Consider the following 14,071-nt stretch of genomic DNA (forward strand, 5'->3'; position numbering starts at 1 on the left):
TTGCTTTCCTTGCCTCCCCCCTCTTCTATTCCTTCTCTCTCACGTATGTGGGACAGGGACTGTGTCCAAACAGATTTGCTTGTATCCACCCCAGCTCTTAATACCTGGCACAGAGTAAACATTTAACAAGTATCACAATTATTATTATTATTACTACTCCCTGTGCAAGGAAGAAATGTCTGGCTATCACAGGGCCGGGCACCTTCTTTGTGTACAAAGGCAATGCTATCCTTTTTCATTCAGTCGTATTTATTGGGTGCTTACTGTGTGCAGAGCACTGTATTAAGTGCTTGGGAAGTACAAGTTGGCAACATATAGAGACGGTCCCTACCCAACAACGGGCTCACAGTCTAGAAAGTTCCGTGAGGGTAGGAATCTTTTTTGTGTGTGTGGTATTTGTTAAGCACTTACCATGTAAAAGGAACTGTATTAAGTACTGTTGGTAGATTCAAGGTTGGGCACAGTACCTGTCCCACATGAGGCTCGTAGTCTTAGTCTCCATTTTACAGAAGAGGTAACTGAGTCACAGAGAGGTTAAGTGATTTGCCAAAGGTCACACAGCAGACAAATGGCAGAGCTGGATTTAGAACCCAGGGCCTCTTACTGCCAAGCCTGGGCTTGTCCACCTGGCTCTATTGTAGCATACTCTCCCCAGCGCTTAGTATGATATTCCAGCACTTAGTAAGCACTTAACAAATACCATAAAAATACTCTACACAAAGTAAATGGTGAATAAATACCACTGACTGAAGGCAGCCCCATTCAGCAATCTAAGAACCAAAGAAGACGTGCAGGAAGATTCTGGGGATATATAGAGAAGCAGCGTGGTCCAGTGGAAAGAGCACGGGCTTGGGAGCCAGAAGTCATGGGTTCTAATCCTGGCTCCACCACTTGTCAGCTGTGTGACTTTGGGCAAGTCACTTAACTTCTCTGGGCCTCTGTTACCTCATCTGGAAAATGGGGATTAAGACTGTGAGCCCCATGTGGGACAACCTGTTCCCCTTGTATCCTCCCTAGTGCTTTGCACATAGTAAGTGCTTAACAAATACCATCATTATTATTATTATTGTTATTATTATTATGCACTCTCCAGTCCTGCCTCTGTCTCAGCTACTGTTCTGTTCCAGATTTGTCCTGTCGCTCCAGGCAAGCAACCCCTGTCCCAAGTCAGGGGGAGGGAGAGGGAAGGAAGATGAAAAGAGCATACTCTCAAATCCACTTCCTTCCCTTCCTGTCGGGGAGAGAGACCAGACTTCACAATACTAAATTTCTAAAACAACTAGCAACAAGTAGTTAAATCCCTCAGAGGTCACATATCTCTCCCTCAAAGCCAGTGCTATCATCCCCTTACCATCTGAGAAATTTCTCTTTGTGGAAATGTATTACTGAGTTGCTGTAGGGTGAGGTTGGCAGTTAAATGAACTGAATGAATATCGAAAGTTCTGGGCAAGATTTTAGCCCTTTGACACCAGTAAATGGGAAGAATGCATCAAAAGCCCTACCAAATGGTTTGAAAATATTGATTTAGTTGAGAGTCCAAGCTATGTTCCATATGGCATGAGCAATCAGATTAGAAACGGAGTCCACCCTCTGCTCTCTACTGCTTTCTGGCTTTGCAGCAGGTCCTCTCGCATAGCATTTTTTTTTTGTGACTGGGAGGGCAGTTGCATTTGCCCTGGTGCACAGGGAACCACAGAGTGGCCCCGAGAAACCTGTAAACATTTGGCCTTCAGCGCTCTCTCTCACTGCCCTACTCCCACTCAACCAATCAATAAAAGGCATTTATTTATTACTTTCTATATGTAAAGCACCTTCTTAAGTGCTTCAGACAGCAGAAGCACAGGTAGGAACTGTAGGAACTCTGTGACTCAGTTACCTCATCTGTAAAATGGAGATTGAGACTGTGAGCCCCACCTGGGACAGGGACTGCGTCCATCCCGATTTGCTTGTATCCACCCCCGGGCTTAGTAAAGTGCCTGGCACATAGAAAGCACTTAACAAATGCTATATTTTTTTTTACAGTGCAGTAGAATCTGTAGACCCAGTCCCTGCCCTCAAGGACCTAACAATTTAGTGGTAGTTTCTGCCTCCTTCACTCCACAGAAACCACCCTCTCAAGGGTCACCAATGATCTCCTACTTGCCAAAACCAATGGCCTCTATTCTACCCGAATCCTCCTCCTCCTCATTTGCCTTTGACACTGTGGGTCACTCCCTTCCCCGGGAGACATTATCCGACCTTGGCTTCTCTGACATTGTCCTCTCCTGGTTCTCCTCCTCTCTCTCTGGCTGCTCATTCTCAGTCTCTTTCCTCCTCTCCCTCCCACCTTCTAACTATAAGAGTCCCTCAGGGGCCAGTTCTGGGTTCCCTTCTATTCTCCATCTCACTCATTCCCTTGGCAAACTCATTTGCTCCCAGAGCTTCAACTATCATCTCTCTGTGGATGATTCCTGAATCCACATCTCCAGGCCTGATCTCTCTCTTCTCTGCAGTCTCGCTTTTTCTCCTGCCTTCAGGACATCTCTATTTAGATGGAGATGGTTAAAGGAGAGAGGAGAGAGCAATTCCCAGGGAGAAGGTTTGGTTGTGAGGGGTGCAGGGCATGGGCTGGAGAATAGCAAAGACGACAGATACATAAGAAGCAGAGAACTGGAAGTAAACCTTGAAGACAATGGTCGGGTGTTTTGACTTGATGTGGAGGAAAATGGGTTGCCAGAATCAGCTGTGGAAGGAAATGAGTCACCAGATGTGAGCCGGACAAGGTTCGAGGAAGGTAATCTGGGTTGCAGTATGCAGTATAAACCGAAGAGAGTGGAGGTTGAGAGCAGAGAGGCCTTTAAAAAGGTTAACACAGTAATCTAATCAAGTGCATGGATAGTAAAGAAGTGGGATAGCTATGAAATATTGTGGAGAAAACTAGCAGGATGTGAAGGTTAATAGAGTAAGGTCCTCTTTGTAGGCTTCTGGGATAGGAAGAAATAATGGTGTTGACAACAGGCATGGAGGTGTTAGGAACAGGAATGGATTTTGGAGGGAAGATGAGATAATCTGAAGGCTAGAGGAAATGAGAGATTGGCTAGCAAAATAAATATTGGGTTTTCTGAGTTAGAGTTGGGAGTATATGCGTAGAGATTGGAGATTAGTCCAGGGGAATTAATGAACTTCATTCACTAAACAAGGGCTAGAAGAGTAGTGAGGCCCAGTGATAAACACATGTTAAAGTGTTAATGTAGTGACTAAAGTGAGGCTCATCAGTAGTTTCTCAACTGTTGAGTTCTCAGATTGGATTGCCCCAATTATGGGTTAGTGTTAGAGGCATGAACATTTCCTTTGGCGTGTGCATTTCCTAAATAAGATGGGGAGGGGAATATAGAAGCAACAGAGAGAATAATAATAATTAAAAAAACTACCTACACCTCATTGTAGCTCTTTGACCTTTTGAGTGTTGACGACTGGCTTCCCATCAACACTCTAGAAGTCTGAGGAAATCTCCCTTCCTCACTGTGACCTACTTTGTTCACAGAACAACCAGAAAACCCAGAAGTGAAGCACCGTCAAGGGAGGGAGCTTTAGGTCACCATGACTGCCCAGTTATCCAGAGTGATTGAAAAAGCTCTGCTTACAGACCAATCAATAGGTCCATTGTTATTACCACGCTACTGCCTGTCATCTGAGATGGCCAATATACTTCAGAGTTCTGCAGCTCCAGGCCTCACTGAAGGCTTGTAATTTTATCTTTACTGAACTCTCACTTTTATGGTAATGTTTGATCTTCATGACTCCTCTAAAATCTCCTTACTCTTAAAAGTGTCCCTCAATCTTAATGGCAGTTTTTCTGGCACAACTCCCTTCAGAAAAGCCAAATTGTGTATTAAAATTGTGTCAAAGTATTTGTTGGAATGATGGAAATTACTTAACTGTGGGCTCTTATACCTAGTTGAATGTACAAGTTTTTCTAATTCTCTAAACGTCAGAGTTTAGTTGCTAGAACAGCAGACAGGAGTACTATTTCTAGTTATACAGTCGAAAGCTCCTCTTCTACTTCGGAGTCTCGCCTTTTCTATTTTCAAAGCACCACATTAACTTGCATATTAATCAATGAGTCAGTCAATTGGTCATATTTATTGAATGCTTACTGTGTGCCGAGCACTGTACTGTGCACTTGGGAGAGTACAATGTATCAGAGTAGGTAGACATGTTCCCTGCCCACCCTAAGTTTACAGTAAATTTGCCTTTGCTGCATAATCGCCCTACCCCAATTTTTGAAAGGAAATAAAAAAAATGACTACCACATAATGATAAGCAATGATTCTCAATATATTTTGATTAATAAATGCAATTGATAATTGACATATGAGGGATTCTATAAATCTTGGTAGAAACCTAGCATCCTTAATCTATTCAATCACTCATGTTTTACTGATCGCTTATTGTGTGTGTAGCACAGTACTTAGCGCTTGGGAGTGTACAGTATAATTCCAAAGGGCTCAAAGTAATTGGTAATGGGAACCTGAAGCATCATATGCAGACTTGTTCATACAAATCACCTGAGTATATCACAACATTACATGTGAAAACTGAACGGCTAAGAGAATTGTCATTCTGCATTGTTTTTTGGAAGAAAATACAAGTTTATGATCAAAATCTTTATCGGCGTCATCATACATGAAATCTCAGTTGCCATGCTTACTTTAAAAGGCATATCAAACACTGTACCTTCTATACAGTCCTGATGCTTTTATTTTTCAGGTGAGATACATACAAGTGCAGAAAATCAGGTATGTTTGGAATAATTCAGAGGAAGAGTTCCAGAAAATTGGGTGAGTTTAGCCACCAGCAAGCTGCACAAATGGTGTAGGAAGAAGTTTTTTTTCAGAATACTCATGGTTTGGAAAAACTCCCTCTTTTATTTTAGCTGTTTGGAAGATGACCTCACTGCTGCCAAGATACACTTGAAATTTGGAGCTGGTCTGACCAGAAAAGAGCAAGAGCTCAGGTACAGCACGCAGCAGCAGCAGAAGCAGAATCAACAGCTGTTTCCACCCAAAACAGTACAGTTAATGTGGTAGAAATGTATAATAATAATGATAACCATGACAATAATAATAATAGTGTTTGTTAAGCACTTACTATGGGTTAAGCACCGTTCTAAGCACAGGGGTAGAGACACGCTAATCAGGTTGGACACAGTCTCTGTTACACATAGTGCTCACAGTCTTAATTCCCACTGAGCGCTGATTGCCTTGTAGGAGATGTGACCTTAATAATATTTCAAAGGTGGAGGGAGTGGTGGTCTGGTGTACAAGCACGGGGAGGGAATTCCAAACTGGAGGAAGAACAGGAAAGGGGTCGATGGTGAGATAGATGAGCTGGCACTAGAGGAGCGGAGCGTGCGGACTGGGTTGTAATAGGCGATCAGAGAGGTGAGGTAGGATGGAGCGAGTTGATTGAGTCCTTTAAAGCCAAGGTAAGGACTTTCTGTTTGATGCAGAGGTGGATGGACAACCAATTGGAGGTTCTCGAGGAGTGGGGAGAACTGGACCGAACGCTTCTGTTGAAAAATGATCGGTGCAGCAGAGTAAAGTATGGACTGGAGTGGGGAGAGACAGGAGACCAGCGAGGAGGCAGGTGCAGTAATCCGGGGCGATAGGATAAGTGCATGGATCCGCATGGTAGCACTTCGAATGGAGAGGAAAGGGAGGATTTTAGCAAAGTTGTGAAAGTAGAACTGACAGGATTTGGTGACAGATTGAATATGTGAGTGGAATGAGAGATGAGTGGAGGAAAACATCAAGATTATAGGCTTGTGAAGTAAGGAGGGTATTAGTGTTGTCTACAGTGATGGGAAAAGCAGGGGGAGGGCAGGGTTTAGGTGGGCAGATAAGGAGTTCCCAACAACAATAATAATAATAATGATAATAACAATAATATTTTTCTGCACTTTGTATGAAGCACTGTGCTAAGCACTGAGACAATCATATCAGACCATGTTCCAGGTACAGTCTGAGGACAGTCCCCACTAGAATGTAAGCTCATTGTGGGAAGGGAAATTGTCTGTTTATTGTTATATTGTATTCTCTCAAGTGCTTAATACTCTCCCAAGTGCTCAGTAAATACAACTGAATGAATGAACAAGGGAAAACAGATATTTAGTCCCTGTTTTACAGAAGAGGAAACAGGGGCACAGCCCGGTCCTTACCGATGGTTTTAAAGCACTCAATCAGCTCGCTCCCTCCTACTTTACCATCAGTAATTTCCTACTATAATCCAGCCAGCACATTTTGTTCCACTAATGCCAACCTACTCACAGTACCTCGATCTCATCTACCTTCCCACTGACCTTTCAGCCATGTCCTGCCTCTGACCTGGAACTCCCTCCTCTTCCTCCATAAATGGCTTATTACCATTCTCCCCAATTTCAAAGGCTTATTAAAAACACATCTCCTCCAAAAGGCTTTCTCCCAATTAAGCCCTCTTTCCCCCTACTCCCTCTCCCTTCTAGGTCATTGAGAAGCAGCGTCGCTCAGGGGGAAGAGCACGGGCTTTGGAGCCGGAGGCCATGGGTTCAAATCCCGGCTCTGCCAACTGTGTGACTTTGGGCAAGTCACTTCACTTCTCTGTGCCTCAGTTACCTCATCTGTAAAATAGGGAATAAAACTATGAGCCCCCGTGGGACAACCTGATCACCTTGTTATCTCCCCAGTGCTTAGACAGTGCTTTGCACATAGTAAGTGCTTAACAAATACCATCATTATTATTATTTTTATTATTTATGCACTTGGCTCTGTAGCCATTAAGCTCTTGATATTCATCCTATTCTCAGCCACAATGGATTTATATACATATTCCTAGTTTATTTATTTGTATTAATGTGTCTCCCACTGTAGACTGTAACCATGTAGGAAGGGAACATGTTTACCAACTCTGTTGTACTGTACTCTCTCCCAAGCATTTAGTACAGTGCTCTCCACATAGTAAGCACTCAATAAATAGTATCAATTGACTGAGTGATTGTTCAGCGGCCAACCTAGGCCCAGCCTCTTTTTCTGGCATGATTGTCATAGGGGATGGGAGAATATTTTTGTCAACTCCCCACCTCCTCAAGTAATTCCAAGAAGGGGATTTCTTCAGGTTTTGACAACTTGTTCTGCCTCTCCCCCTGGGAGGAATAATAAATTTTACAAAACTTCATGTCTGAATGTTTAACTGTGCTCTGTTCTCCTTTAACATAGGCTATTTCATCTTTTGGGAAAAGGAGCCACATTGTAAAATAATATGTTAAAGACAATTTAGGGCCTCAGATGAATGTGTGAAGTGAGGAAACCTTTATTAGTAGTAATTGATTCATGTTTCCTTCCTGCAGGAGATTAGTATGTGGGCCCAACACTATTGATGTTGAAGTTACACCAATTTGGAAGCTTCTCACCAAGGAGGTAATCTAGATTTTCAATTGTTTTTACTTCCTTCTGAAAGGTTATCAGTGAGATTGAGATCTGAGGAGCAACTTGATCATTTAAATGAATCATAGATTTATAGTTTGGAAATCAGAGGGAGTGTTAAAAAATAGATTTTTTTGTACATTCTACATTAGGGCCCAATTAGTACATGCATTATGAAATAGAGTCAGAGGTGTCATCTGCAAGTGGCTGCTTAGTAAATACTCTTCGGTTATTTGCTGAGAGCTGGGTTCCTTTTTCCCACACTATGTGGTTCAACCTGTTCTAAGCTGCTGAAATCTTTATAAAGAACAATTCATCCTTTGTTATAGGAGAGATAGATTCAGTACTCCGGTCAACAGAATATGAACAGGAAACAAGAAATCTGTTTAATTAGACTTTTTTATGGTATTTGTTTAAGCACCTACTATGTGCCGGGCACTGTACTAAACACTTACCTAGATACAAGCTAATCAGGTTGGACATCATCATCATCATCATCAATCGTATTTATTGAGCACTTACTATGTGCAGAGCACTGTACTAAGCGCTTGGGAAGTACAAATTGGCAACATATAGAGACAGTCCCTACCCAACAGTGGGCTCACAGTCTAAAAGGGGGAGACAGAGACAGAGACACAGTCCATGTCCCGCATGGGGTTTACAGTTTTAATCCCCATTTTACAGACGAGGGATCAGAGACACAGAGAACTTAAATGACTTGCCCAAGTTCACACAGCAGACAATTGGCAGAGCTGGGATTAGAACCCAGGTCCTTCTGACTCCCAGTCTCATGTTAGGCCACGCTGCATCTTGTTACAGCTCTACAATCTCACTACCAAATCAGAAGCCCTGTTTGAAACAGAACTTGCATCTCACTCTCCAGCTAGCACCCCTTCCATCCCTTATTTTGTAGGGAGAGAATTCAAGCCACATTAGAGTAAAATTGTTGTGGGCAAGGAACAACTACTTGTACTCTATCAAGCACTTACCTGTGGCAGTGCTCAATAAATAAGATTGATTGACTGATGTGCCCAGAGGCATTTAACCCAAGCCATTGCTTCAGTGCCTCAAATGTAATAGGTCAACCTTTCTCTATCAAATAATTTCCACAGGATTTCAGGCATGAAAGATCAATCAATCAATCAATCATATTTCTTGAGCCCTTACTGTGTACAGAGCACTGTACTAAGCGCTTGGGAAATACAAGTTGGCAACATATAGAGACAGTCCCTACCCAACAGTGGGCTCACAGTCTAGAAGGGAGACAGAGAACAAAACCAAACATACTAACAAAATAAAAGAAATAGAATAGATATGTACAAGTAAAATAAATAGAGTAATAAATATGTACAAACATAAAGATGGAAGAAATGGTTTAGATGCATAATGAGTTTTTTTTGTACTTAATGGGGAAGCATAACTATCTTAATCTAACAATGTGTACCCAAAAGAATATAAGATTTAATTTGTAGTTTGAAGGTATGAGGAATATGGGTGGCAGAAATGGGATTATTATAGTACAATATTTTAATATTTATTGAGAATCCAGACTAATCCTTGTATTTCCCAACTCAAATTTTAAAGAGAACATGTAGTTACCATCTAGTTACATGCCTAAACGTCGACCTCGAACATGAAAATATTAGGTAGAATGAATCACTGAATGGATAGAAACCACATTTTAAATATTGTTCCTATCTCCTCTCCTCAACAGGCTTTAAACCCATTTTACGTGTTTCAACTCTTCAGTGTCTGCTTGTGGTTTGGTGAAGACTACAAGGAATACGCTGCTGCCATCATAATCATGTCCCTTATTTCCATTGCCTTAACTGTTTATGATCTCAGACAGGTTAGTCCCTCAAAAATGTGTGTCCTAAGAAAATGAAAGATAGTGACTTCATCACTGAATGTCAGGTTACTGGGGAGAAGATGAGGAGATGCTGTTATTACCTTCTGTTCTAGAGCATAAAGAAGTCTGAGAACTAGGTTATCTTCATTCAGCAACAACATAATTTGACTACTAATTTCACTGGAAAATGCTATTGGTGAAAGGAAAATTAATCACTAACAGAGACATCTTTTCTTGAACAAAAAACCCAACTTCATACTTCTTATGAGTGTATTTTGTTTTCTCTTTGCTGAGAGACTAAAACTGAAAATCCCCTGTATCAATAAGTCTAGGAGGTTGGTTGCTTATCCAAGTTCAATGTATAAAGGGAGAAGAAGAAAGAGAGAGAAAAAGAGAGTGAGAAATTGATAGCAAAAGAGTAATACAGGGAGAGAAAATGAGAGGTGGGGGGAGGAGAAAGAGAAAGAGAAGGAAAGATATAGAGTGAGAGACAGAGATAGAGAGAGGGAGGAGAAAGAGTAGGGAGGGGGAGAGAAAGAGAGATGGAGCACACCTGTATTTTGGAAAGCACTGGAGAACAATGGTAGGCTTGCTGGAGAAAAGCACAGCAGAGAAGCCAGGTCTCTTCTGAATGTGCCTGAGCTAGAGGTCAGCAGAGCTCTTCCACACAAGTGGGTTTTTCACTGAACTTTGGCCTCTCCTCTTCTAAACTCATCCACCCCAGCACTCTTCACCTCTTTCCACTTCCATCACAACTCCAATCTCCATAACGTTCCTCCAGCTGGGGACCCACAGTCAAGAACCTAACAACTCTATGCCAAGATTACTGGAGGAAATTAAATGATTAAGCAACATAGGCCCATAAATGCTCAACTAAAGGGTGTTCCTAGGTATTCTCTTTCTCAACCGTTACCTTATAGGGATAAGAAAAAGATCCTATATTAACTATACTCTAGGAATATTTTTTGAAGATCACTTTCCTGTAGAAAATTCTACTTGGGGATAAATCTGTAAAGGGTGGCACTTCATGACATGCCAACCTAATGTTAGTCGATACTGGACTGTGCTGATAGAGTCAATAAATTTAGAGCCACTAAACCTACAACCAACCTAACCCAAGGACTCTTAAGTGTCATGCTATCCAGTTGGCAAGCAGATTGAATTTCTGGCTTTTCCACCTGTAGCCATCTCCTTCTTTCCTGTTCAGCAGGCTTCCTTCCTCGAGGCAATCCCCAGAAACCCAGGAAGTGGGAAGATGAGATGGGGGGAGATTTCCAGAACTGTTAGCCACTCCAGGCAGGACCTGTTAAGTAGGTTAATTGAGTGGCTCCAGACCACTGAAGAGGCACTACAAACACAAACAAACATAAACATACAAACATAATGCAATTTCACAGAAGAGTACCCTACAGCTTATCGCTTCACAAAAGCTTTCCATAATGTATTGTAACAAAATGTTCTAGCAAGAAATCCCCATACTTTGATATCCTTAATAAGACACAGACAGATTATGTGACTTTTTTTCACTTACCATTAACTTTAGTCCATATAGACCCCCCTATTATCAACAGTGAGGGATACTGATCTCCCAGTGGTGTACTAATACTTGCGGTACTTGTTGAACACTTACTATGTGCCAAGCACTGTACTAACTGGGGTTAACAAGTTAATCAGGTTGGACAGGATCCTTGACCCACATGGGGCTCAAAGTTGGAGGGAGAACTGGTATTGAATTCCCACAGTGCAGATGAAGGAACCGAGGCACAGAGAAGTGAAGTGATTTGTCCAAGGTCACACAGCAGACAAGAGGTGGAACTAGGATTAGAACCCTGGTACTTTTCTCTTCCAGGCCTGTGTTCTTTCCATTAGGCCACGGTGCTTCCCAGAATGAAGCTCTCTCTAGGAAGAGCATTCTCCAGCAGTTGAAATGCATATTTTTTTTTTCTTTGCCCAGATTTCAAATAATATTGGTATTTCTTCCCACTGGAATTTGACTCATCTGCTGGTAGCAGTCAAACCAGCAAGTGTTCTAGCAATAGTTGTTAGGCTAAATCATATAAACCTAATATTGTGGGTTTATTCTTGAGCATAATGAGCTTGATTATCCTGTTTGCATCTGTGAGTGTGGTGGTAGCTATGCACTTTCTCCCGCCACAGAGGGCAAAATCATCCCCCTCCGGTTCCCCTCTCCTGTTCTCCAAAGACCCACCCTGAATATACTCGAGAATGACCGAGTCACCATTACAGTCATGATTCCAGTTAAGTAGCTGGGATTGAATTGTTTCATGAATGAATGAGAAAATGTATGTTTCTTTCCATGGATCCTGACGTTTTGAGCATTTCTCCCTATGTTCCCCTTCACACTTACAGCAATCAGTAAAACTCCACCGTTTAGTTGAATCGCATAATAATGTCATGGTCAAGGTGTGCAGAAGAAAAGAAGGTGAGTTCCAGTCTATTCCATTTCAACTGCCAAATTCAATTGATTTAACTACACGGACTTTAGGTAAGAAGAAATTGAAATCTGAGGGTTGGTTAGTTTTTTCTTCCATTCTAGTAGTAGTAGTAGTAGTCATCATCATCATCATCAATCGTATTTATTGAGCGCTTACTATGTGCAGAGCACTGTACTAAGCACTTGGGAAGTACAAATTGGCAACATATATCATAGTAATAGCAGTTAAAGTATTTACTGAAAGTTTACTGCGTGCAAAGTAGCATAATGAGCACTGGGAAAGAATAGGCAAGTGGGAATTAATAATAATAATGGTATTTGTTAAGCACTTACCATGTGCCAGGCACTGTACTAAGCTCTGGGGCGGATACAAGCAAATCGAGCTGGACACAGTCCCTGTTTCACGTGGGGCTCATAATCTCAATGCCCATTTTACAGATGAGGTAACTTAGGCACAGAGATGTGAAGTGACTTGCCCAAGGTCACACAGCAGACAAGTGGCAGAGCCAGGATTAGAACCCATGATGTTTTGACCCCCGGGCCCACGCTCTATCCACTATGCCATGCTGCTTCTCTAATTAGAAGCACACATGTCTAATCAGAATTAAACACGGTCCCTATCCCTCATCTTTCCATCCTCTTCATCTTGAATTTTGGCCTGTATTGAGCGCTTACTATGCGTTAAATGACTGGAATAGATATTAGCTTATCAAATTGGACCAAGTCCCTGTCCCACGTGAGACTCAGAATCTACTTTATCTCCATTTTGCAGATAAGAAAACTGAGACCCAAAGAGGTGAAGTGACTTGCCCAAGGTCACACAGCAGACAAGTGGCAGAGCCAGGATTAGAACCCATCATATTCTAACTCTCAGGCCCATGCTCTATCCACTTTGCTGTGCTGCTTCTCTTATTAGAAGCAGACATGTCTGATTAGAATTAGACATGGCCCCCTCCCTCATTTTTCCATTCTTTTCATATTTAATTTTGGCCTGTATTGAGTATTTACTATGTGTTAAAGGACTGGAATTGCTATTAGTTTATCAAATTAGACCTAGTCCCTGTCCCACAAGAGACTCAGAATCCACTTTGTCTCCATTTTACAGATAAGAAAACGTAGGCCCAAAGAGGCGAAGTGACTTACCCAAGGTCACCCAGCAGGCCAGTTTCAGGGCTAGGAGAAGAACCCAGATCTTCTGACTCTCAGTCTCATGCTCCTTCTTCTAGTTCATACCGTCTCCAAACTATTTGACAGTCTTCCAATCAATCAGTGAATCAGTGGTATTAATTGAGCACTTACTGTGTGCGGAGCAGTGTACTAAGAACTTGGGAGAGTAAGATACAAGAGAGTTGGTAGATACATTCCCTGCCTACAATACGCCTAGAATCTAGAGTGCAGACAGACATTTATATAAATAAATATCTAATATATCTTCCCATAAAAATGGATCAAAGCCATTACTATTATTATTATTGATAATAATCATATTTATTGAACATTTACTGTGACTAAACCATGAAGAGGAATGTAAGTTTTTTTCTGTTTTGTAAAGCTCCAGTTACACTGAGTCTCAGGTCAAGTGATTAGTAGGGACTTGGATTGCCTTTGTGGGGAAAAGATACATTTTTACCCAGTACCTGTCTAATCACCTTTCCAGGAAATTTCCAAGAAGTGGAGTCAAGCTACCTGGTACCTGGAGATTTGTTAGTTCTGTTGGGGAACAAAATGCAATTACCGTGCGATGCTATCCTGATTGACGGGGGATGCGTCGTAGACGAAGGCATGCTGACAGGTAGGACTCCTGTTTCCTCAGTAGTAAATCTGTGTAATGCTGCCATCGCTTCAGACTCCTCTGTCACCCCACAACTTACAATAAACGCCATTCCAATCCTACAACTTCCAGTTGCAGTGCTAAGAAAGTTTGGAAGGCGACTGTGTAGATGGCCAGAGAAGAGAAAGAAAGAGGAAAAAGAAAGAGGGATGATGAGAAGACTAAAGGAGTGTGGAGAAAACAGAGTCCACTGTGATGGTGCATTAAGTGAGGAATAAGATCTACAGTAGTATAGGCCTGGATCAGCGATTTTAAATGAACATGGTTTCAGTGCCCTGATAAAGTGAATATGCCCTAACTTCTATTTCTTAGTGCACTTCCCCTGCAATAAAATGTACACTGGAAACAGTAGAAAATATCCCTCACAAAAAGCAAGCTTTGTCTGAAAAGGTAGTTTTCATAATATCAATGTGGGCTACTTATATAATGTACATTCCACAAATCAATTTCACTGTATTTTTCACTGAATTTTTCAGTATTCACTGGGTACTTACTGG

At 41.8% G+C, this 14,071-nt stretch overlaps 1 protein-coding gene across 1 annotated transcript in view; it reads left to right on the top strand.

Moving 5' to 3' along the window:
- Positions 1 to 14,071, top strand: part of ATP13A4 (ATPase 13A4) — a 126,295-nt gene that overhangs the window by 52,232 nt on the left and 59,992 nt on the right. The window contains exons 4-9 of the mRNA XM_038749077.1: positions 4,750 to 4,820; positions 4,916 to 4,996; positions 7,364 to 7,433; positions 9,154 to 9,288; positions 11,659 to 11,731; positions 13,401 to 13,535. Of these exons, the coding sequence (XP_038605005.1) occupies positions 4,750 to 4,820; positions 4,916 to 4,996; positions 7,364 to 7,433; positions 9,154 to 9,288; positions 11,659 to 11,731; positions 13,401 to 13,535 (565 nt within the window). The remainder of the gene's footprint in view (positions 1 to 4,749; positions 4,821 to 4,915; positions 4,997 to 7,363; positions 7,434 to 9,153; positions 9,289 to 11,658; positions 11,732 to 13,400; positions 13,536 to 14,071) is intronic.

This window comes from Tachyglossus aculeatus, chromosome 7 (assembly GCF_015852505.1).
Source record: "Tachyglossus aculeatus isolate mTacAcu1 chromosome 7, mTacAcu1.pri, whole genome shotgun sequence".
NCBI lineage: Eukaryota > Metazoa > Chordata > Mammalia > Monotremata > Tachyglossidae > Tachyglossus > Tachyglossus aculeatus.